Raw genomic sequence first — 27,013 nt, forward strand, 5'->3', positions numbered from 1 at the left:
TAAACTGGTATTTCCTACTGGGCACAGAATTGGAAGATGTTTCTAAGAATACTATAAGAATGACCCTTAGTCTCACCTGCCTTTTTTGGGGAAGTGACTATGCATTGACAGTAAGAAAAGAAAGCATAGCAAATTACAAGTTGTTAAAAGCTGATAAATACCATAAATGTTTTTTTTTAATCCCCCTAAATAACATTTTCATTAACTATCTCCTTCTAATTTTTTCAGAAAATGTTTAAAAATTCTGGGGCTCCTGGGTGGCTCTCGACTTGATTTCAGTTCAGGTCATGATTTCGGAGTCGTGGGATTGAGTCCCAAGTTGGGTTCCATGCTTAGTGTGGAGTCTGCTTGTCCCTCTCCCTCTGCTCTTCCCCGTTTGTTCTCTTTCTCAAATAAAGAAATAAAATCTTTTTTAAAAACTGTATGAGATTGTATAAGAGGTAAGTCATGAAGAAAGCATACCAGGAAATCTGGTTTCTAGCCTCAGCCAGTTTTTATCTTCCCTCATTTATAAAACTGGAGCAGTCAAAACAGAATGAAAGCATTCTTTCAATTCTAATTTTTTTTGTTACATTACTACCAGAATAGTAGGGAGAATTTTACAAGAAAAGAAATTAAAAAGAATGCTATTAAAGGGAAATAATAATTTACTCTTAAAGTACCTGGATCTATAATCTAACCCATGCTTATGTGGGTAGAAGGGCCAGAATACTGTGCGCAGACTTTAAGAAGTCATCTCAATTTTGCTATGACTTCACATGCAGTTGAATACATAAATTCATAAAATTTTCCATTGGTATAGTCTTTGGCCAATTTTAACATTTCTCTTGGTTTTCCAACAGGTTCATCCAGGATAACAAATGTCTCTTAGATTTCTGAAAATTCCCTGAATAAAAAGTGTTGGTCATTAGGGAATAAAATAGGCAGGTTACGTTGGTCTGAGAGATGTCTTCTACGGAGTTGTCCACATATAACAATAAAGCAGAGGAAAAGGATAAAACAATATAAAATACCTTCCAATTTATATTAAAAAACAAATTCCATGATTATAACAAAATCAGAGTAGCATCTATATGGCCCCTTATAGGCATTATTCTTCAAGCTATTACTGAATGAATGTATCAAGCGGGAGATTCCCTTTCCTGTCTTTCCATGCTGTTGCTATAATATTAAACTTACATATATTTTGGACTTTTGGTGTTCTCTCCTTCTCTCTTTAAAAGCTATAAGTTAGAGATCAACTCGTGTTCCAAAATTTCCTGAGGCAGATCTCCCATTTGTTCAATTTTCCACAGTCAATACTCAGAAAAATGTCACTTCAGTACAAACACCTAGTAAACAGTATTTGGCGGCGATTCTACATGTGTGTGCACACACAATATATTACATGTTAAAAGTAAAAAAAAAAAAACCCACAGCCTTTGTGTTTTAAGAATCCTACTAAAGGAAAAAGGGAAATAAAATCTAGGCAACTGAAGAATAGAAGACTGAATTCCCAGTAAATTCTCAGCTGAATACACTCTTTTTTCTTTTTTTAAATTTTCAGCATAACAGTATTCATTGTTTTTGCACCACACCCAGTGCTCCATGCAATCCCTGCCATCCCTATTACCCACCACCTTTCCCCCCAAGCTCCCACCCCTGCCCCTTCAAAACCCTCAGGTTGTTTTTCAGAGTCCATAGTCTCTCATGGTTCTCTCTCCCCTTCCACTTTCCCTCAACTCCCTTCTCCTCTCCATCTCCCCATGTCCTCCATGTTCTTTGTTATGCTCCACAAATAAGTGAAACCATATGATATTTGACTCTCTCTGCTTGACTTATTTCACTCAGCATAATCTCCTCCAGTCCCGTCCATGTTGCTACAAAAGTTGGGTTAAATACACTCTTTTTATAAAAATCAAGTAACAATCCCTGGGCTGTCTAAATCTACTAATAAAAAAGTGTGAAGTTTGATACTATATGTGGAAAACCCAAATCTAACCAAGGAGGCAAAGAATCTGTACTCAGAAAATTATCAAGTACTCATGAAAGAAATTGAGGAAGACACAAAGAAATGGAAAAATGTTCCATGCTCCTGGATTGGAAGAACAAATATTGTTAACATGTCTATGCTACTTAAAGCAATCTACACATTTAATGCAATCCCTATCAAAATCCCATACATTTGTTTCAAAGAAATAGAACAAATAATCCTAAAATTTATACAGAACCAGAAAAGACCTCAAATAGCCAAAGCAATATTGAAAAGAAAGCCAAAGTTGGTGGCAGCACAATTCCAGACTTCAAGTTCTATTACAAAGCTGTCATCATCAAGACAGTATGGTACTGGCACAAAAACAGACACATAGATCAATGGAACAGAATAGAGAGCCCAGAAAGAGACCCTCAACTCTATAGTCAACTAATCTTAGACAAAGCAGGAAAGATGTCCAATGGAAAAAAGACAGCCTCTTCAACAAATGGTATTGGGAAAATTGGACAGCCACATGCAGAAAAATGAAATTGGACCATTTCCTTACACCACACACGAAAATAGACTCAAAATGGATGAAGGACCTCAACGTGAGAAAGGAATCCATCAAAATCCTTGAGGAGAATACAGGCAGCAACCTCTTTGACCTCAGCCACAGCAACTTCTTCCTAGGAACATCGCCAAAGGCAAAGGAAGCAAGGGCAAAAATGAACTATTGGGATTTCATCAAGCTCAAAAGCTTTTGCACAGCAAAAGAAACAGTTAACAAAACCAAAAGACAACTGACAGAATGGGAGAAGATATTTGCAAATGGCATATCAGATAAAGGGCTAGTATCCAAAATCTATAAAGAGCTTAGCAAACTCAACACCCAAAGAACAAACAATCCAATCAAGAAATGGGCAGAGGATATGAACAGACATTTCTGCAAGAAGACATACAGATGGCCAACAGACACATGAAAAAGTGCTCCACATCACTGGGCATCAGGGAAATACAAATCAAAACCACAATGAGATACCACCTCACACCAGTCAGAATGGCTAAAATTAACAAGTCAGGAAATGACAGATGCTGGCGAGGATGTGAGAAAGGGGAACCCTCCTACACTATTGGTGGGAATGCAAGCTGGTGCAACCACTCTGGAAAACAGCATGAAGGTTCCTCAAAAAGTTGAAAAGAGAGCTACCCTATGACCCAGCAATTGCACTACTGGGTATTTACCCTAAAGATACAAATGTAGTGATTCGAAGGGGCATGTGCCCCTGAATGTTTATAGCAGCAATGTCCACAATAGCCAAACTATGGAAAGAACCTAGATGTCCATTAACAGATGAATGGATAAAGAAGGTGTGGTATTTATATATATACACAATACTGGAATGGAATGGAATGGAATACTATGTATCCATCAAAAGAAATGAAATCTTGCCATTTATGATGACGTGGATGGAACTAGAGGGTATTATGCTTAGCGAAATAAGTCAATCGGAGAAAGTCAATCATATTATCTCCCTGATATGAGGAAGTGGAGATGCAACGTGGGGGGCTTGCGGGGTAGGAAAAGAATAAATAAAACAAGATGGGATCGGGAGGGAGACAAACCATAAGAGACTCTTAATCTCACAGAACAAACTGAGGGCTGCTGGGGGGAGGTGGGTTGGGAGAGGGTGGTGTGGTTATGGACATTGAAGGGGGTGTGTGCTGTGTTGAGTGCTGTGAAGTGTGTAAACCTGGTGATTCACAGACCTGTACCCCTGGGGCTAAAAATACATTATATGTTTATAAAAAATTTTTTTAAAGTGTGAAGTTTGTTTGATCCCACTGGTACTGTTCCATTTCACAGGTTATAACACATTATGTGAAACCTAGTCTGAACTAGAAAGTAGTTCTAAAGGCTACTATGGTACCAACCAGAGATAACAGAAATAAGTTAGGGCTTAAAAAGGACTTCTGTTTGAAAGATATATTGTGAGAGTCTAAAAACTTATATACTGTACGTATATCCTATCCAGTGTGCCAGAAAAAATATTAACCAACTAATATACGGTAGGGAGAATTCTATGGTTTGCTAGACGACAAAAATATATAGGTTTCAATGACTTTTCTTCCAAAACAGTCCAACTTAGGTCATATTAATTGGTAGGAAGTAGTATAATAAGTAAGCTTCATACTTTTTATTTTAAAAAAATCTACCAGGGTACTTGGGTGGTTCAGTCAGCTAAGTGTCTGACTCTTGGAGTCCAGCTCAGGTCATGATCTCATGGTCCTGGATGGAGCCCAGCTTCGTGCTGCCCAGTGAGTGGAGAGTCTGCTTATCTCTCTCTCCCTCTGACCCTCTCTTGCTCGCTCACTTGCTCACTCTCTTAAATAAATAATCCTTTAAAAAAATCTACCTATCCTCACCAGCATCTTTCATTTCCTGACTTGTTAATTTTAGCCATTCTGACTGGTGTGAGGTGATATCTCATTGTGGTTTTGATTTGTATTTCCCTGATGCCGAGTGATGTGGAGCACTTTTTCATATGTCTGTTGGCCATCTGGATGTCTTCTTTACAGAAATGTCTGCTCATGTCCTCTGCCCATTTCTTGATTGGATTGTTTGTTCTTTGGGTGTTGAGTTTGCTAAGTTCCTTATAGATTTTGGACGACGTGGATGGAACTAGAGCATATCAAGCTTAGTGAAATAAGTCAATCGGAGAAAGACAACTATCATATGATCTCCCTGATATGAGGACATGGAGAAGCAACATGGGGGGTTAGGGGGATAGGAGAAGAATAAATGAAACAAGATGGGACTGGGAGGGAGACAAACCATAAATGACTCTTAATCTCACAAAACAAACTGGGGGTTGCTGGGGGGAGGTGGGGTTGGGAGAGGGGGAGGGGGTTATGGACATTGGGGAGGGTATGTGCTATCGTGAGTGCTGTGAAGTGTGTGAAGTGTGTAAACCTGGCGATTCACAGACCTGTACCCCTGGGGATAAAAATACATTATATGTTTATAAAAAAAAAAAATTGGAAGGGGAGGCGAACCATAAGAGACTATGGACTCTGAAAAACAACCTGAGGGTTTTGAAGGGTCAGGGGTGGGAGTTTGGGGGAACAGGTGGTGGGTAATAGGGAGGGCACGTTTTGCATGGAGCACTGGGTGTTGTGCAAAAACAATGAATACTGTTACGCTGAAAAAATAAATAAATTAAAAAAAAAAGAACAGAGAAAAAAACAATCTACCTATTTAAATGGACAAAAACCTCAAAGGGTGTTTACTCATGAAAGTTATCTCTAGTAGTTAAAATGTAATACTGTTTATGCATAATTCATTTAGAATACAAGGATATGACTTACAAATGTCTTTGAATCCTCACATAAATATGCATGCATGCCATTTATAAGAGTAGCCTTGATGAATACCCACTGTAACTGGCTGAGAAATGCTTAGGCTTATAATAAAACAATACAGAATGGTGGTTAGAAATCACAGAACAGGTGACACCTAATTCTGATAACCTGGTGATAGAAAGTGAAGGCTATGATGCATAGATAGTAGTAGTGTTACGACTTTAGGAGAGAAACAAAACAACATTTATATGAAATTATAAACTATGATGCAGAGAATCAAATGTAAAGTTAGGTTAATATCCCTAGGCTAATTTATTTTTATTGTAATTCACATACATATGTATATGTATAAGTGTATACACCTTACAGACTTCATATTTACTTCTATTACCAAAGAATCACCCAAAAGTTTAATATACTACTTCAAAAACAATGGAAAAATGTTTTATTTTTAATCAACTATCTATATGTATATACATTTAATTGTGTAATTCCCTGAAAGTGTCAGTTCAAATTGCAGAGAATGAGGTATAATTTTTATAATAAACATTAAATCTGTATCATACACAAAATTCTGAGATACACTCTGCAGAGGATAAAAAGATATAGAAGGCTGATAAAAACTCAGGCTTAAAGAGGGTACAGGGGCACCTGGGAGGCTAGTCAGTTGAACTTCTGACTCTTGATTTTGGCTCAGGTCTGTGAGATCAAACCCTGGCTCTGGGCTTGACCTGGAATGCTTCTGTCCCAATCTCCCCCTCCAGTGGCCCCTCCACCTACTCATGTGCACGTGAGCACGCACACATGTGAGCAGGTATACAAGCGCATTGTCTTGTTCTCACAATCTAAAATAAATCATCTTTAAAAAAAAAGAGAGTACAATCATTTTCGGGGAAAAGGTCTTTTTTATCTAGGATCCAACACCTATAAGGTCTCATTTTGAAATTCTTTATCAGTATAGGACAAACAAAACTTTTTAGTGACTTCTCCCTTAAAAACAACAAACACCAATTAGTATTTACAAGATGTAAATATGATCTAAATTAGGATAGGAAATACAGGAATTTAGTGGAAAAATAGGAATGAGGTTAAAAATTCCATTTTCTGAAATCTTGCCATTTGCAACGACATGGATAGAACTAGAGGGTATTATGCTTAGCGAAATAAGTCAATCAGAGAAAGATAATTATCATACTATCTCCCTGATATGAGGAAGCTGAGAGGCAACATGGGGGGTTTGGGGGGTAGGAAAAGAATAAATGAAACAAAATGGGATCGGGAGGGAGACAAACTATAAGAGCCTCTTAATCTCACAAAGCAAACTGAGGGCTGCTGGAGGGAGGAGGGTGGGGAGAGGGTGGTGGGGTTATAGACATTGGGGAAGGTATGTGCTATGAAGTGTGTAAACCTGGCGATTCAAAGACCTCTACCCCTGGGGCTAATAAAACATATGTTAATAAAAAAAATTTTTTTTAATTCCATTTTCAAAAAATGGTAAGGAAACCAGTGAGCTACTCACTCCCCAGTGATCTGTTCATTCTGTCCCTATTCCTTACCTAAAAGCTCTCTGCAGGAGTGAGTAGCAAGTGGCAATAGAAGAGAAAACAGTGTGGCTCCTTTTGAATTGGGCAATGCCATAGGAAGAGGGAAAAAATGATTAAGAAATCCACAAATCTCCTTCTTAGTTTAAATTGATAGGAAGACCTCTGGTCCTATAGGAAATGATACTCCCTATTCATGCCTACTTTGGCAAGTACCTGAAGGAGGAAGAGTTTGTCGGAAATACACAGACCTTCATATTCAGAATTAAATTATTTCCAAATTTATAACATTCTCACCTCCGCATGGTTAAGAAATGTGGGTTGGAGAACATCTACTTCCAGCAGTATATTGGACTGGATACTATGAAGGGACCACTTTGTTTCTACCAAGAAATGACTTTTCACATTAAGTATGAATTTTATTGCAATGCTGAGATGGAAAGAAATAAAAGAAAAGAAACATCTACAAAAAACTCTCCAACCCCAAATACATACACACAGTACAAACAAACACTGAGCTAAATTTAAAGCTTCAAGGAAAAAAAAAGCAAACAAAACACTGCAATTAAAAAAAAAAAAGTCTTGGGGCACCTGGGTGGCTCAGTCGGTTAAGCGTTTGCCTTTGGTTCAGGCCATGATCCCAGGGTCCTGGGATCAAGCCCCAGGTTGGGGGTCTCTGCTCAGTGGGAGCCTTCTTTTCCCTCTCCCTGTCACTGCCCCTGCTTGTACTCTCTCTCTCTGTGTCAATTAAATAAATAAAATCTTTATATTAAAAAAAGCAAGTTTTCATTCTAGCTGTAAGTAACAGTCTTCCCAAGATACATGAACCATGTTTTTAAACAGCCATGTCACTATGAGATGCACTTCTTAAGTTTTTACTTAAATTCCAGTTAGTTAACATACAATGTAATTTTACTTTTCAGGTGTACAATATAGTGATTCAACACTTCCATACAACACCCAGGATTCATCACAAGTGCACTCCTTAATCCCCATCCCCTATTCAACCCACTCCCTCACCCAGATCCAGTCTCATAACTACTGGTTTATTCTAACAGATGCATTTCTAATAAAGTTTTACTTTTATGTTAAAAAAAAAAGTCTTGTTGCTCATTTTAATCACTGTGGGAGCTGTACCTGGGGCTCCTTTAATAAGAAAGGATCCTCTTATTATACGCAAGAATTCCTGAACGCTACATCTGAAACTAATGATGTACTATACATTGGCTAATTCAATTTAAATTAAAAAAAGAAGGATCCCTTGAAAGGAGATGAAATGGTCCCAAATCTTAGTGCCTCCCAGCTTAAGCAAACACAAATAATCCTTGAAGGAAAGCATCCTTAGTTTGGATCCCCAGATTTCCAAAGATTAAAACCAATCAAAGATAAACTCTCAAAGATAAGCATGACCCGAAAAACTAAACTAATAACATGAATCAACAGAAACAATACATGGCAGAATGTAAGATATATTGAACAAAATGAACAAGCAAAAGAGAATATCAAACAAGAAAGAGTTGGGGAGAGAAGGAACAGAGCTTCTACAAATCAAAGATTACAATATTGAATTAAAAATAAGAGGAATAAACTACAGATCAGAGACAAATACAGAGAACTAATAAACTGGAAAGGAGACCTTAATAAAGTACCCAGGATATAGCCAGAATAACAAGGAGACAGAAAGCATGAAAGAGAGATTAAGAAAGGGATGAAAGAGGGGCGCCTGGGTGGCTCAGTTGGTTAAGCGACTGCCTTCAGCTCAGGTCATGATCCCAGAGTCCTGGGATCGAGTCCCACATCGGGCTCCCTGCTCCTTAGAGAGTCTGCTTCTCCCTCTGACTTTCTTCCCTCTCATGCTCTCTCTCACTGTCTCTCTCTCAAATAAATAAATAAAATCTTTAAAAAAAAAAAAAGAAAGGGATGAAAGAAAATAAAATTCTAAAACATTTCTATTTAGGGTTCCAAAAAGGTGAGAAGAGAGACAATGGAAGAAAACCAGTATTTGCAAAGATTCTGGCTGATAATTTTCCAAAATGATAAATGACAATTCACAAATAGAGGAAATACACTGAAGTTGTTTGAACCATATGGAAGTATAGGTCAAAATGGTTTAATATTGTTAATTACACATGGTTTAACCTATACCAAGCTAGATAAAGACAAAGAAACACCTAAATTCACTGTAGTGAAAATGCAGAATACCAAAAACAAACTATCTTAAAAACAACCTGAGAGGGGCACCTGGGTGGATCAGTGGGTTAAGCCTCGGCCTTTGGCTCAGGTCATGATCTCAGGGTCATGGGATGGAGCCCCACATCCAGCTCTCTGCTCAGCGGGGAGCCTGCTTCCCCCTCTCTCTGCCTGCCTCTCTGCCTACTTGTGATCTCTTTCTCTCTCTCTGTTAATAAATAAATAAAATCTTAAAAAAAAAAAAAACCCTGAGAGAGAGGGCGCCTGGGTGACTTAGTTGTTAAGCGTGTGCCTTTGGCTCAGGTCATGATCCCAGAATCCTGGGATTGGGGCCCACATGGGGCTCCCTGCTCAGCAGGAAGCCTTCTTCTCCCTTTTCACTTCCCCTGTTTGTGTTCCTTCTCTCTGTGTCTCTGTCAAATAAATAAATAAATAATCTTAAAAAAAAAAAAACCTGAGAGAAAAGAAATAGTATTTATAGAGAAGTGACAATTAGGCTGATACCAATTTTTCAAAAGCAAAAAAGGAATCCAAAGGACAGTAGAATAAAATTTTCAAGTACTGAGAAAAAAGAACTGCCAACCTAGAAATATTTACCTCACAAATCTTCACTCAAGACAAAAAGGCAAAAAAAACAGTTATGTTCATATACACACAAACTAGGCATTTACTGCCAACAGATGTTAACTAGAGGAACTTTTAAAATTAGATACTTCTGAAGGAAAGAACAGACTTCTATTAACAGGATCCATTCTGCTTGGTAAAGGACAGAGAATGTCAGATGGGATTAACAATATATAATAATTTGCTATTTATAGCCCCAAATATAGACTCAGAAAAGCTGAAAAACAGAGATGGAGAAAGACATAACAGGCAAATACTAATAAGTTGTAGTAGCTATTTGAATACCAAAGTAGACTTTAAGATAAAAAATGCATTATTAAGGATGTAGAAAGTCAGCAAATAATGTAAAATATTAAATTCATCAGGAAGATTAAAGTTATAAATTTAAATGATCTTAATAAATTGCCTCAAAATAAATAAAAGGTAAAAATTGAGAGAATTATAGGGAGAAACTGACAAATCAAACATCATAATGGGAGATTTCAAAATACTGTATTATTGGGGCACCTTGGTGGCTCAATGGGTTAAAGCCTCTGCCTTCGGCTCAGGTCATGGTCTCAGGGTCCTGGGATCGAGTCCCGCATCGGGCTCTCTGCTCAGCAGGGAGCCTGCTTCCCTCTCTCTCTCTCTGCCTGCCTCTGTGCCTACTTGTGATCTCTGTTAAATAAATAAATAAAATCATAAAAATAAAACAACTAAAAAGAAAAACCAGAGGAGTTGGCACTTTATCATCTTAAATGCTTATATTATAAAGTAAAAAAAGATATGTATTTAACATTGGGTTTCATCCTAAGAATTGGCAAGGACAAAAAAGGGGAGGGATGAGTGGAACAAAACCCAAAGAAAGCAAAACAGGGATAATAAAGAATGGAAATGAACAAACCAAGAACACAAAGCTGTAATAGAAAGAATCAAAAAGCCACAAAGTTGATTCTTTGAAAACATATTAGAGAGGCTGTGAAACTTGCTCAAGGCTACATGGCCAACGAATGGAGAAGCCAGGACTTAAATCTAGGTAGTCTGTCTCCATAGTCCAGGTTTTTCACTACTATGCCCCACTGCCCTAAAAGTGCTACGTATAAGAAGAAAGGATTATTATGTTTGACCACATTAATCTTAATGACCTCATGTATCATGAATACCATAAAGCAAGATATATACAACAAATACAATTAAGAAAAGATTAGTATTCAGAATAAAAACTTATAAATCAGTAAGGAAAATATAATAACCCAATAGACAAATGGGAAAAACATAGGAACGTGCATTTCACCAAAAAGAAAACATGAATATCCAATAACCATATGAGAAGATGCTCCACCACGTAAGTAATCTACGAAATGCAAAATAAAAGTATAATGCAAGGATATTTCATGTGAGTTGGACTGACAAAAACTTAAAAATCTACTAACGAACATTGGCAGAGATGTAGACCTATGGAAATTCTTATCTACTGATAAACTGGTATAATGCTCTGAAGAAAAATTTGGGTACTATCTTGTATGAACATTCATATACCCCGTGACTTGGAATTTCTACTCCTAGATACATATCCTAGAGAAATTCTTGAACATGTATATCCTGAAACATACACAAGGATGTTAATAGCAGAAAACAAAACAAAAAAAAAACCAAAAACAAAAACAAAAAAGTCCTGGAAACACCTTGTGTCTAACAAAAGAAAAATGGAAAAATTGTGGTGTATTCACAGTGGAATACTGCACAGCAATGAAAATAACTATAATTATGCAAAACAAGGACTATGCTTTGAAACAATATTGAGTGAAATATGGAATTTACAGTAGGGTTCTATTTTACGAAGTTCACACAAAAGCTAAACTGAATATATCATTTAGATAGGTAGGTAGGCAAATATAGAGATTATAAAAGAGCAGAACAACAAAGTATGCTTGCATATACAAAATCTTGAATAAGTCTCATTTTTGCCTTTTTAATTTTCATCCATTATTTAAGTATTACCTTAAGAAGAAACAAGAGACCAATGTCAATCTTACCTGCAGAAACACTGAGGAAGTTCTCCTTGGCCATATAAAGGAAACAAAAATGGAGTGTTGCCATAACGTCCAAGACAATGAAGAAAGTTTTTGGTAGCTTTGAGACCATCAATGGTATTGCTGGCTGTCTCTGATGTCATTGCAATTGAATGCAGGACAAAGTACTGAAGACTGGGGGTTAATTTCTGTGTTTTTAAATACTCAGAAAATGTAATCTCCTCATAGGCTATGTAAAGATAAAAATTTATCAATTAAAATCAGAACCAAACTTCATTCTAAAAACACTGCACAAAAAACATCAAGCCTGTTCAAGACACTTGGCAAGGGACCAAGGTGGTAATATTACATTTTGGAGAGAGACCACAGATGTTAGGGGGAAAAAAGAACTAGAAACAATTTTACTATCTTCATTGAACTAATGGCACATTTTCCAAGCTTTAAATGATGAATCTTTATTTAGTATTTACAGACTTAAAAAAACAAACTAGAAAAACATTAAATAATTCACTAACCACCACAATAGGTTTGCATAAGTGGCAATATTTACTTTGTTATATTTAAATTGCCAAATAATGTCAATAATTTCTTTAAAGATTTTATTTATTTATTTGACAAAGAGAAAAAGAGCACAAGTAGGCAGAGAGGCAGGCAGAAAGAGAGAGGGAAGCAGGATCTCCGCTGAGCAGAGAGTCTGACGCGGGGCTCGATCCCAGGATGGAGACCATGACCTGAGCCGAAGGCAGAGGCTTAACCCACTGAGCCACCCAGGCCTCCCAGTAATGTCAATAATTACACTTTGAAATATTAAATACATATGACAAACGGCTATTTTTTGGTGAAAACAGTGATAGAGCGATACTTAATTTTTTGGAAATGTATATTTCTTACTAAAACTAAGAACAATAAGCTATGACTAAAAAGTAATGAAGTTAATTTCTGTGTGGCTAATGGAACTTAGCCTTACTGCCTTACATCACACCTCAAAACAAATGGGACCTAAAAACCACTCATTTAAAGAAGAGGAAAAAAAAATGTAACTAGACTGTTAGTGGTAGGAAATACAATTCCATGACAAAAGAGAAAAAGTAAAGGTTATAAAAATTTACTGAGATAACTTAAGTTTACACCACTGTGAAGAATGATTTGGCAGTATCTAATGGACATGAAGCTTTAAGAGTAAGAGCTTGACTTCTAATATTGCATCAAGTAAAAAAAAAAATACTGCTGTATTTCTCATTGTAACTTTATAAATGAAACATTAATAGAATATTCTGATTTTGGATAATGTTTCCAGCCCAATGCACTAAAAAGTATAAAGCTCTGATACTAAGATATTCAATTTTCAACAGACTCTGAAGTAACTGTATGATTTGGGTCAAAGCCAAGACTAGACTCTAACACAGTGGTTCACACTCCCCATACCATGTAGCCTCTTTTTCTTAATCAGTCAAAATGAGTAAGTCAATATACCAAGCAAAAGTAATCCTGGGAAAATGAAAAAGTATACAGACTTTTTTTCACTGCTGAAAAAAATTAACAGAACAATGAAAAGAGACTTTCATCTATGAAGAGTTAGTTGACAGCAGTATTTAATTAATAAGAATAAAAACTAAACACCAGCATAGCACTTCCACAATGATGAAAACATTCTATAGGTGTACTGTAGCCATAGTAGCTAATAACCACATGTGGCTCCTAAGCACTTCAAATATGGCTAGTCCAACTGAGGAACTGAATTTTAAATTTTATTTAATTTTAATTAATTTTAATTTAAATAAGTACATGTTGTTCATGGCTAACCTACTGGATAGTGTAGAGTAAAAAATGTACTTTAACAAAGACATGAGTGGCTTACATCAGAGCAAGCATATTAAAATAAGAAAGTTCAAATAATTAGAGAACACAATTTAATGGAAAACAATACCTTTATATTGATCAGGATGTTTTTCATACTCCATACAAAATGTAAGAAACTTCATTAGCATTCTTTTTTCTATCATAGTAAGTTGTTTGCTATTAAAGACATCTGCTCTAGAACAAGGAACCTGAAAAACATGATTGTAAGTTAAGAAACTGCCTCCTAGTGATACAAGTATTCCAAATCACACTTTTTCCCCTTTAACTACAACAAGATCATTATTTCCATTCTAGCCATCTGTGTTACCTTCCATCAGTTCTAACGGCATCTCTGTTGGGTTCAGAACTAATTAACTTGTGAGCTCTCTTACTTAATTCTGCCAAGTTGCTCTTTATGCCATTAAAAGGCCAATGGCTTGCCACCCCTAACTGTGTACAGATGACAGCTCAAATCTAGCAATACTGCCTAATATTAACCATTTCTCAACACCAACATCAGGCTTCAGAATAACTCATGAAAATATTGACACTAGAAATTTTAATTGAGTAATCTCTTAACTATTTATTTTTCCCATACAGGATTGGAATTCACAGCTTTGCCAGGAAAGTAACAATCCTATTTGCTTATCCTTCCAAAACAAATCATAATAACTTAAGTTCATACTCCATTGCAATACTTGAGTAGCAAAGTACCTGCTCCACTCTTCCTTCTCGAAATGCAAGAATCCTGGTAATATTTTTGAACTCTGCATATCGACTTACATTAGATTTGATTAAAAGATCAATTAGCAATCCTCGAGAATACAGCAGCTGTACAAAGAAAATATTTTACAGGATGAAGTAAAAGGTAAAATTGTGGAAAAAATGATAAATGCTAAATAAAGAGATATAATTCCATTATTTTTAAAATACTTATAAAAAGCATTATATGTATTAATATTGTAGTACATAACATATTTTATTACAGGTTTACAACTGATTATCTGAAATTCAAAACCCAAAAAACTCTGGAATCCCAAGTTTTTCCATAAATAGTTTGACAACAAAATGACCCAAACTGTTATAAGGCTCTTCTATCTTTGCCCTGCTTACTGTGAATATTCATACATCTGACTACAGAAATATTAATAGGTTTAAATAATTAGTTTAATTAATTAAAGACTAAGAATGTTGCCTCATATATAGCATACCAGCACACGTAGCGTATTACTTCCCAAAATAATTTTTTAAATCTAAATAACAGAATACACCAGGCCCAAGGGTTTTGAATAAGAGACTATAGTCCTATATAAGGGCAGGTGGTTATTAAGAAGACACCAGCTCCCTGGACTTCCTCACCAAACAAAAAAGAAAAAGAGTGGTTATGTATTTCCACCACAAGAGTTGAATTTTAAGGTCCCTCTATAATCCTAGCAGTCTAGATTTATATGAGATATGTCTTTCTCAAGAAGTGAGGATGAGAGTTATTGCCAGCATGCACAATATGAATTGATTTAATCTTCCACATCTCTCATAACCAGTATTAGACAAAAACAACTTCAACAGTATTATCTTGCCTGTTCTAAATTTTACCATATGATTAAGTGCAACAGATTCGGCAATGTCCTATACTGATATACTTTTAAGTGTCTGACTCAATAAGTGTTAAAAATGTAAATGTTACAACTCTAATAGGGGAGGGAAAGGAAACAATCAGCTTTAATACAAAGAAAAATGGAATTTCAAAAATCATCCAAACTGTTATTCTGAGCATCCAAGAGGTCAGTAAGGACTCTGAAAATCATTATTAGTTAGGTGAATTTTTATAAAGCCCAGCATTGTGCAGAACAAAACTGGCATTGCTATTTTTTGGGGGGAAGGGGGACTAATCCAATTACCCTGACTAAATACAGCATGTTATTTCATTATCTTTAGCCTAATACCCTACACAACTGATACAGCCCATGATTTGAAGAATAAATTGCCAAGTATTCTGTAATTATAATAAAAATAGATTATTCAAATACCTAATGTGTTTAAAAACAATACTTGAAATTCAATGATCCCTCCATAGTCACAATAATTTCACAAATATTAATACAAACATAAAATGTATTTTCACTTAATAAGATCTAGTAAAGCTTAAGATTTAATGCCAGCTTAAAAATAATCCATTTAAGATAACACTGAGGAATGAGAACACATGTCAATTAAAACTACACTAAACTTTTGTTTGAAGCTTAGTAATAACAAGTATAGTATTTAAATCTAAGCCTCTTTTTCTAACAGAAATTTCAGTGATGAGAAGCTAAAGAATACCAAGTATCCTTCAATGGAAAAATGGATAAAGTTGAATACTATATATACACAATAGAATTACTTGGTCATAAAAGAGAATGAAATCTTGCCATCTGCAACAACATGGTTGGACCCAGAGGGCAGTACACTAAGTGAAATAAGTCGGAGAAAGACAAATACCATATGATTTCACTCATATATGGAATCTGAAACAGGAAACATTTAAACAAAGAAACAAAAAAACAGACTCTTAACTACAGAGGACAAACTGGGTGGTTGCCAGAGAGATGGGTAGATGCGGTTGGATGAAACAGATAAAGGAAATTAAGAGTTACAAACTTAGTTATACATGGAGATGAAAAGTACAGCACAGAGTACATAGTCAATAATATTATAACAATGTTATATGTTGACAGATGGTGAGTAAGCATGGTGAGCAATGAGTAAATGTATAGAAGTGTCTAATCAATATGCTATACAACTGAAATTAATATAATATTGTATGTTAATTATACTTAAGTAAAAATAAATAAGTACTTCATTTTGATTAAAATACTGAGAATAAGATTTAATAATTAATGTATCATCTTTGCTCACTTGGCCATGTTGGTTCCATAATAATTAAGGGTATGGACTTCTTAGAAAAGAGTTTTAATTCTAAGAACTTCGACCTTGATTTTCTCTATTACTCTAAGCAGTATAATATCATACTATAATAATACTATATATATAATATATAAAAATGATAAGTATTTTATTTAACTAACCTATAATACTACTATACCTACTATATAAAAATGGTAAGTATTTTAACTAACCAACCCTGAGTAGTTTAAGACTACTTGTTGTGGGAGGCGGGGACGAAAAAAATGAAACAACATGGGACCGGGGGAGGGAGACAAACCATAAGAGACTCTTAATCTCAGGAAACAAACTAAGGGTTGCGGAGGAGTGGGGGTGGCTGGGTGATGGACAATGGGGAGGGTATGTGCTAAGGTAAGTGCTGTGAATTGTGTAAGACTGATGATTCACAGACCTGTACTCCTGTAGCAGATAATACATTATATGTTAATAAAAAATTTTTAAAAAGAAATAGGAAAAAAAGCCTATATATATGTGGATGTGTTCTGTAAACTATAAAGCACCACAGTAATCTGTCAATTTTACCATAATGACTTTGAGATGGAAGGTATGTAGAAATGTCAAGTAGTTTGGAGACATCAAACTGGACTTTAGGAAAGAGGTAGGGCTTGAAATAGATATTTGACAATCATCCTAAATGTAGATGCAATAACTGAAATTAGGACAGACTTTCCAAGGAGTAACTGCCCCAATATCGTGAAATGTACTGCTTTCCACACCACAGGTACTCAGTAAATATTCAACTTTTATTAAAAATGATATTAAAAAATGATAATAAATCTCTTATATTGCTATGGCTCTACATTCTTTAGCTATTGCTGCTTTTACAGGATGAATTTATTATTGATTATTTTTAAATATATAAAACCACGAAAACTACTATGCAGGACAAAGTACAACTGTCTTGACTGCTCTAGACACATCTGTTTTTTAATTTACCCTAAAAGAACCACTATCGTGATCCAGTGAAACTCATGAAAATACCCAGAAATCTTAAAAGTCTCCTCAAACATCTTAGCATCTAATTAAACTATCTCCCCTCCACCATAATCAGCATTCACTTTCTTTTATACAAGTGAATAATTTCCTACATTTAATTCCAAAAATTGATACAGCACCATCTTCTATCATTTTCCTTTGCAATATTTATACTGTATTTCAGCTACCGTCAGGGTTAGAGACTATTATAAACTAGTGTTGATTTTTAACCAACATTTGTATCATCTTATAAGTTAGACATTCCAAATTCCTAGTAACTAATTAAAAATGAAAATTCCAGAACAAAGCCTATTTGTCACTTGAAATCAGTTTTTTTGTTTTATTTTTTTGGTTTTGTAAAACTTATTTTCTGTTCAAGAGAACAGGAAGACCATTAGTAAACTATGATTAAACTTCACCCAGAAATCAATAGCTAAGGTAACATGGAAAAAATGCTACATTTCAAAGCACGACAGGGGCACAGTGGCTGGAGAAGGTCGAACAGATGGCGCAGAAATAATAAGTATGACCAAAGTAGCACACAACTCAGAGGAGGAAAGAATCAGACACAGAGAGCTATGTGACAGAAAGAAACAAAGGGTAGTAAAATTTACTCACATCAGGTCCAAAGAGGGCAGCAGTATGAGTGTATGGGATTGTATCAGCAAAATGTGAGGAATATGCAATTACTCTCTCTACTCTATAACTGGGAACTTCAAGAAAGCACTTAAATTGAAAAGCCTAGTTTTGAGGCAAGTCTATGTTATTTACCATGCTTTCCTACTTCTTTTTAATTTCTTATTGTTTGCCCTCAATTTATGGGATTTGATCTGTTTCTTTCTACTTTCTCCCAGCCCTATTTCTAACCTTTTTTTTTTTTAAAGATTTTCATTTATTTACTTGAGAGAAAGAGCGAGAGAAGAGAGAAAGTGTGCACACACAGGAGCAGGGGGGAGGGCAGAAAGAGAAGCAGACTCTCCACTGAGCAGGGAGCCTGATGGGGGGCTCAATCCAAGGGCTCTGGGATCAAGACCTAAGCCAAAAGCAGACAATCAACTGAGCCATCCAGGTGCTCCCTATATCTAACCGCTAAAGACCATTATCCTTGCTGGTTTTCTGTTCTTTTTGTGCTACATTAACCTTGCTTCCTATAAACCCAATGCAACACTGTACTCTCCAAAGACTCAGGGACCTCCTCTGAAGTTACACTGACCTATCATCAGAGTTCAGGACTGAAACCTAACCAAAGACAACAGCATTGTTCCCAGCCTCCCAACTATTAAATTATCCTCCAAAGCCCTCACACCGGAACAGATGATTTTCAAAAATGCATCCGTTTATTCAGAATGCTCATCATCATACAGATGTTAAAATAGTTACTATATAGAAGGGCTAAAAAGAGTTCATTTAATAAACTATAAATATAAATTTATAATTAGGCTCATTAGAATTTTTCTCTTGATAGAATTGACAGTGTCCATACAGTAGGAGAATATTAGAGTGGACTCTGTGCTAGAGTACAAAAGAATTCTTGTGCTATAGTACTCAGTTTGTTTGTTTTTTTAAGATGTTATTTATTTATTTGACAGACAGAGATCACAAGTAGGCACAGAGGCAGGCAGAGAGGGCGGGGGGAGAAGCAGGCTCCCTGCTGAGCAGAGAGCCGGATGTGGGACTCGATGCCAGGACCCTGAGATATGACCTGAGCCGAAGGCAGCGGCTCAACTGACTGAGTCACCCAGGTGCCCAGTACTCAGCATTTTTAATGCATTTTTAAACCTGTATTTAAAGAATATTTTAACTGAATTATAAATCTCTGGCTACTATCTCTTTATAAAACAAATGTTCCACACTTTAAAAAATAAAATTATGAAAACTGGGTTTATGGTCCCAGATGCTATTTTCAATCAATTAAAAATTAGTATTATTCTAATGATAAGATGAAGATAATTAGTACTTACTTTTGATACCAAATCAATATTAAATCTCCTGCCCTCTTTAATAATTTGTGAGTAAGTAATCCTATTTTTCTTCGGTTGCAATGCAGTGTCTTCTGCTGTAGGCACATTTTCACTTATCTCTTCTTCTGAAGCTGACTTCACATAAGTTTTGTTGTCATAATGCTTTTCTTTTTCCCCTGTTACTTCCACATCATGTATTTCTAGGGCAGTCTCTAGATCACTGCTTGGAGTTTGTTCTGTGGGCACTTCACAGATCACACTGCATAATGACTCATCTTCTGAAGGCAGACAGGCAGAATGTGCAGCTTCTTTAGGGTCCCCAGATATCACAGAAGCATGATTTTTCCGCAGTGCACCAGCTTCTTCAACATCTTCATGTAAATCCTGACTAATGAGAAATTATACTAATAACACACTTTTGATAATTGTACTGGCTACATTTTATACTATTTTAATGGAAATTTTTATTTCTTTACCTCATTTATTTTATCAAGTTCAGTATACATTTTGCCTTATATGAACCATACAGCAAACATTCACCTGTTAAGGTTTCGATACAATATGAAACATAGTTAGTATTTTAAAAATACACATAAAGACTTCAGAGTTTAGTAGGGTCTGTCACATGTAATCTTTTGAGACTTAAATGCCATCAGGGGAATTGTATTTTAGAAACAAATCAAAAGTGGTTACAAGCACAGCCTTCAGAATAAACAGGACAATGTCCAAACCCTATGATAAGGTAACTCTATGAACTTAGACAGTTATATACCCTATCTGATCTAAATTATCCATCTATAACACATGGATAATAGCATCTACCTCACAAGGTTGTTTTGAAGATTAATAGTTTAGTCTTCATGGTATCACATGCAAAGAACCTGTCATAGTGCCTAGCATACAGTAAATGTACAACAATGGTAGTTATCAAAGATTAATATTATTGGAGGAGTCAAGATGGCGGAGAAGTAGCAGGCTGAGACTACATCAGGTAGCAGGAGATCAGCTCAATAGCTTATGTAAACATTGCAAACACCTACAAATCCAACGGGAGAGTGAAGAGAAGAAGAACAGCAATTCTAGAAACAGAAAACCACTTTCTGAAAGGTAGGACTGGGGGAGAAGTGAATCTAAAACAACGGGAAGATAGACCGTGGGGGAGGGGCCGGCTCCCGGCAAGCGGCGAGCAACGGAGCACAAAATGAGGACTTCTAAGTCTTTTCCACTAAGGGACATTGCTCCAGAGGCTAAACCGGGGTGAAGCCCACGCAGGGCCAGCGTGGCCCCAGGTCCCACAGGGTCACAGAAGGATCGGGGGTGTCGGAGTGTCGCAGAGCTCGCAGGTATTAGAACAGAGAAGCTGGCTACAGAGACAGAGCCGAGGACTAAACTCTCAGCTTGGGGATACCTTGAACTGGTCACGGGCTGGGTGAGCTCGGAGCGCGGCTAGAGGCTGGGGATACGGGAGTGATTGAGTCCTGTCCTATGGGGGCGCACTGAGGAGTGGGGCCCCAGGCTCTCGGCTCCTCGGGGCTGGAGACTAGGAGGCCGCCATTTTCATTCCCGTCCTCTGGAACTCTACGGAAAGCGGCCAGGGAACAGAAGCTCCCAAAAGCGAAACCGAGCGGATTACTTAGTCCAGCCCCCGGTAAGGGTGGTGCAATCCCGCCTCAGGCAAACACACTTGAGAATCACTACAACAGGCTCCTCCCCCAGAAGATCAACAAAATATCCAGCCAGGACGAAGTTCATCTATCAAGGAAAGCAGGTTCAATTCGTAAGACAGCAGCTGAATTCCAGAGGAGGAGAAAGCAAAGCACGGAATTCATGGCTTTCTCCCCATGATTCCTTAGTCTTGCGGTTAATTCAATTTTTTTTTCTTTTTTCAATTTTTTTTTCTTTTTTCTTCTTCTCCTAAATTTTTTAAAACTTTTACCCTTTTCTTTTTATACGTATTTTGACTAGTTTATCTAAATATATATATTTTTTCTTCTTTATATTTTTTCTTTATTTGTTTCATTTTTTAAATTTTTTTCTTTTTTTTTCTGAACCTCTTTTTATCCCCTTTCTCCCCCCCCCCCCACAATTTGGGGTCTCTTCTGATTTGGTTACAGCGCATTTTTCTGGGGTCTTTGCCACCCTTCTAGTATTTTATTTGATATTTCATATCCCTTATCTGGACAAAATGACAAGGCGGAAAAAATCACCACAAACAAAAGAACAAGAGGCAGTACTGAAGGCTAGGGACCTAATCAACACAGACATTGGTAATATGTCAGATCAAGAGTTCAGGATGACGATTCTGAATGTTCTAGCCAGGCTCGAAAAAGGCATGGAAGATATTAGAGAAACATTCTCTGGAGATATAAAAGCCCTTTCTGGAGAAATTAAAGAACTAAAATCTAACCAAGTGGAAATCAAAAAAGCTATTAATGAGGTGCAATAAAAAATGGAGGCTCTCACTGCTAGGATAAATGAGGCAGAAGAAAGAATTAGTGATATAGAAGACCAAATGACAGAGAATAAAGAAGCCGAGCAAAAGAGGGGAGAATTCGAGAGATAAGTGACACCATAAGACGAAACAACATTAGAATAATTGGGATTCCAGAAGAAGAAGAAACAGAGAGGGGAGCAGAAGGTCTATTGGAGAGAATTATTGGAGAGAATTTCCCTAATATGGCAAAGGGAACAAGCATCAAAATCCAGGAGATGTAGAGAACCCCCCTCAAAGTCAACAAGAATAGGTCCACACCCCGCCACCTAATAGTAAAATGTACAAGTCTTAGTGACAAAGAGAAACTCCTGAAAGCAGCCCGGGAAAAGAAGTCTGTAACATACAATGGGAAAAATATTAGATTGGCAGCAGACTTATCCACAGAGACCTGGCAGGCCAGAAAGAATGGGCATGATATATTCAGAGCACTCAACGAGAAAAACATGCAGCCAAGAATACTCTATCCAGCTAGGCTATCATTGAAAATAGAAGGAGAAATAAAAAGCTTCCAGCACAAACAAAAAATGAAAGAATTTGCAAACACCAAACCAGCTCTACAGGAAATATTGAAAGGGGTCCTCTAAGCAAAGAGAGAGCCTAAAAGTAGTAGATCAGAAAGGTACAGAGACAATATACAGTAACAGTCACCTTGCAGGCTAATAATGGCACTAAATTCATATCTCTCAATAGTTACCCTGAATGTTAATGGGCTAAATGCCCCAATCAAAAGACACAGGGTATCAGAATGGATAAAAAAACAAAACCCATCAATATGTTGCCTACAAGAAACTCATTTTAGACGCAAAGACACCTCCAGATTTAAAGTGAGGGGGTGGAAAACAATTCACCATGCTAATGGGCATCAGAAGAAAGCTGGGGTGGCAATCCTTATATCAGATCAATTAGATTTTAAGCCAAAGACTATAATAAGAGATGAGGAAGGACACTATATCATACTCAAAGGGTCTATACAACAAGAAGATCTAACAAGTTTAAATATCTATGCCCCTAACGTGGGAGCAGCCAACTATATAAACCAATTAATAACAAAATCACAGAAACACATCAATAATAATACGATAATAGTAGGGGACGTTAACACTCCCCTCACTAAAATGGAGAGATCATCCAAGCAAAAGATCAACAAGGAAATAAAGGCCTTAAATGACACACTGAACCAGATGGACATCACAGATATATTCAGAACATTTCATCCCAAAGCAACAGGATACACATTCTTCTCTAGTGCACATGGAACATTCTCCAGAATAGATCACATCCTGATTCACAAATCAGGTCTCAACCGGTATCAAAAGTTTAGGATCATTCCCTGCATATTTTCAGACCACAATGCTCTGAAGCTAGAACTCAATCACAAGAGGAAAGCTGGAAAGAACCCAAATACATGGAGACTAAACAGCATCCTTCTAAAGAATGAATGGGTCAACCAGGAAATTAAAGAATTGAAAAAATTCATGGAAACAAATGATACTGTAAACACAATGGTTCAAAATCTGTGGGACACAGCAAAGGCAGTCCTGAGAGGAAAATATAAAGCGGTACAAGCCTTTCTCAAGAAACAAGAAAGGTCTCAAGTACACAACCTAACCCTACACCTAAAGGAGCTGGAGAAAGAACAAGAAAGAAACCCTAAACCCAGCAGGAGAAGAGAAATCATAAAGATCAGAGCAGAAATCAATGAAATAGAAACCAAAAAAACAATAGAAAAAAATCAATGAAACTAGGAGCTGGTTCTTTGAAAGAATCAATAAGATTGATAAACTCAGACTCATCAAAAAGAAAAGAGAAAGGACCCAAATAAATAAAATCATGAATGAAAGAGATCACAATTAACACCAAAGAAATACAGACAATTATAAGAACATAATATGAGCAACTCCATGCCAACAAATTTGACAATCTAGAAGACATGGATGCATTCCTAGAGACATATAAACTACCACAACTGAACCAGGAAGAAAAAGAAAACCTGAACAGGCCCATAACCAGTAAGGAGATTGAAACAGTCATCAAAAATCTCCAAACAAAAGCCGAGGGCCAGACGGCTTCCCAGGGGAATTCTACCAAACATTTAAAGAAGAACTAATTCCTATTCTCCTGAAACTGTTCCAAAAAATAGAAATGGAAGGAAAACTTCCAAACTCATTTTATGAGGCCAGCATCACCTTGATCCCAAAACCAGACAAGGATCCCACCAAAAAAGAGAACTACAGACCAATGTCCTTGATGAACACAGATGCGAAAATTCTCGCCAAAATACTAGCCAATAGGATTCAACAGTACATTAAAGGGATTATTCACCATGATCAAGTGGGATTTATTCCAGGGCTGCAGGGTTGAATCAACATCCACAAATCAATCAATGTGATACAACACATTAATAAAAGAAAGAACAAGAACCATATGATACTCTCCATAGATGCTGAAAAAGCATTTGACAAAGTACAGCATCCCTTCCTGATCAAAACTCTTCAAAGTGTAGGGATAGAGGGCACATACCTCAATATTATCAAAGCCATCTATGAAAAACCCACCGCAAATATCATTCTCAATGGAGAAAAACTGAAAGCTTTTCCGTTAAGGTCAGGAACACAGCAGGGAAGTCCATTATCACCACTGCTATTCAACATAGTACTAGAAGTCCTAGCCTCAGCAGACAACAAAAAGAAATTAAAGGCATCCAAATCGGCAAAGAAGAAGTCAAACTATCACTCTTCGCAGATGATATGATACTATATGTGGAAAATGCAAAAGACTCCACTCCAAAACTGCTAGAACTTGTACAGGAATTCAGTAAAGTGTCAGGATATAAAATCAATGCACAGAAATCAGTTGCATTTCTGTACACCAACAACAAGACAGAAGAAAGAGAAATTAAGGAGGCAATCCCATTTACAATTGCACCCAAAACTATAAGATACCTAGGAATAAACCTAACCAAAGAGGCTAAGAATCTATACGCAGAAAACTATAAAGTACTCATGAAAGAAACTGAGGAAGACACAAAGAAATGGAAAAATGTTCCATGCTCCTGGATTGGAAGAATAAATATTGTGAAAATGTCCATGCTACCTAAAGCAATCTACACATTTAATGCAATCCCTATCAAAATACCATCCATTTTTTTTTCAAAGAAATGGAACAAATAATCCTAAAATTTATATGGAACCAGAAAAGACCTCAAATAGCCAAAGGAATATTGAAAAAGAAAGCCAAAGTTGGTGGCATCACAATTCCGGACTTCAAGCTCTATTACAAAGCTGTCATCATCAAGACAGCACGGTATTGGCACAAAAAGAGACACATAGATCAATGGAACAGAATAGAGAGCCCAGAAATAGACCCTCAACTCTATGGTCAACTAATCTTTGACGAAGCAGGAAAGAATGTCCAATGGAAAAAAGACAGCCTCTTCAATAAATGGTGCTGGGAAAATTGGACAGCCACATGCAGAAAAATAAAATTGGACCACTTCCTTACACCACACACGAAAATAGACTCAAAATGGATGAAGGACCTCAATGTGAGAAAGGAATCCATCAAAATCCTTGAGGAGAATGCAGGCAGCAACCTCTTCGACCTCAGCCGCAGCAACATCTTCCTAGGAACATTGGCAAAGGCAAGGGAAGCAAGGGCAAAAATGAACTTTGGGATTTCATCAAGATCAAAAGCTTTTGCACAGCAAAGGAAACAGTTAACAAAACCAGAAGACAACTGACAGAATGGGAGAAGATATTTGCAAACGACATATCAGATAAAGGGCTAGTGTCCAAAATCTAAAAGGAACTTAGCAATCTCAACAGGCAAAGAGCAAACAATCCAATCAGGAAATGGGCAGAGGACATGAGCAGACATTTCTGCAAAGAAGACATCCAGACGGCCAACAGACACATGAAAAAGTGCTCTACATCACTCGGCATCAGGGAAATACAAATCAAAACCACAATGAGATATCACCTCACACCAGTCAGAATGGCTAAAATTAACAAGTCAGGAAATGACAGATGCTGGTGAGGATGCGGAGAAAGGAGAACCCTCCTACACTGTTGGTGGGAATGCAAGCTGGTGCAACCACTCTGGAAAACAGCATGGAGGTTCCTCAAAATGTTGAAAATAGAACTACCCTATGACCCAGCAATTGCACTACTGGGTATTTACCCTAAAGATATAAACATAGTGATCCGAAGGGGCACGTGTACCCGAATGTTTATAGCAGCAATGTCTACAATAGCCAAACTATTGAAAGAACCTAGATGTCCATCAACAGATGAATGGATAAAGAAGAAGTGGTATATATACACAATGAAATACTATGCAGCCATCAAAAGAAATGAAATCTTGCCATTTGCGACGACATGGATGGAACTAGAGGGTATCATGCTTAGTGAAGTAAGTCAATCAGAGAAAGACAACTATCATATGATCTTCCTGATATGAGGATATGGAGATGCAACATGGGGGGTTAAGGGGATAGGAGAAGAATTAATGAAAGAAGATGGGATTGGGAGGGAGACAAACCATAAATGACTCTTAATCTCACAAAACAAACTGGGGGTTGCTGGGGGGAGGTGGGGTTGGGAGAGGGGGAGGGGGTTATGGACATTGGGGAGGGTATGTGCTATCGTGAGTGCTGTGAAGTGTGTAAACCTGGCGATTCACAGACCTGTACCCCTGGGGATAAAAATACATGATATGTTTATAAAAAAAAAAATTGGAAGGGGAGGCAAACCATAAGAGACTATGGACTCTGAAAAACAACCTGAGGGTTTTGAAGGGGCGGGGGTGGGAGGTTGGGGGAACCAGGTGGTGGGTAATAGGGAGGACACGTATTGCATGGAGTACTGGGTGTTGTGTAAAAACAATGAATACTGTTACGCTGAAAAAAATAAATAAATTTTTTTAAAAATGGAGAAAAAAAAAAGATTAATATTATTGATGGTGTGACAGAGCTAGAAAAATCTGCCATAAAGTTTAAGCTGGCTTATCACAATGTGGTATCTAAGAGATCTATTTGTATTCTTTCCTGCTTTATTTGTTTTAGTATTAGTGTCTATTACTCTATTCCAAAGTTACTGTTACAGTTAACATTCTCGGTCCAT

General features: G+C 36.9%; 1 protein-coding gene across 1 annotated transcript in view; it reads right to left on the minus strand.

Moving 5' to 3' along the window:
* The window catches only part of CHM (CHM Rab escort protein), a 267,198-nt gene that overhangs the window by 154,640 nt on the left and 85,545 nt on the right, over positions 1-27,013 (minus strand). Inside the window, exons 5-8 of the mRNA XM_045996016.1 lie at positions 19,400-19,787; positions 14,235-14,351; positions 13,609-13,729; positions 11,685-11,910 (exon numbers count right to left, since the gene is read on the minus strand). Of these exons, the coding sequence (XP_045851972.1) occupies positions 11,685-11,910; positions 13,609-13,729; positions 14,235-14,351; positions 19,400-19,787 (852 nt within the window). The remainder of the gene's footprint in view (positions 1-11,684; positions 11,911-13,608; positions 13,730-14,234; positions 14,352-19,399; positions 19,788-27,013) is intronic.

The sequence above is a fragment of the Meles meles genome, chromosome X (assembly GCF_922984935.1).
Source record: "Meles meles chromosome X, mMelMel3.1 paternal haplotype, whole genome shotgun sequence".
Taxonomy (NCBI): Eukaryota; Metazoa; Chordata; class Mammalia; order Carnivora; family Mustelidae; genus Meles; species Meles meles.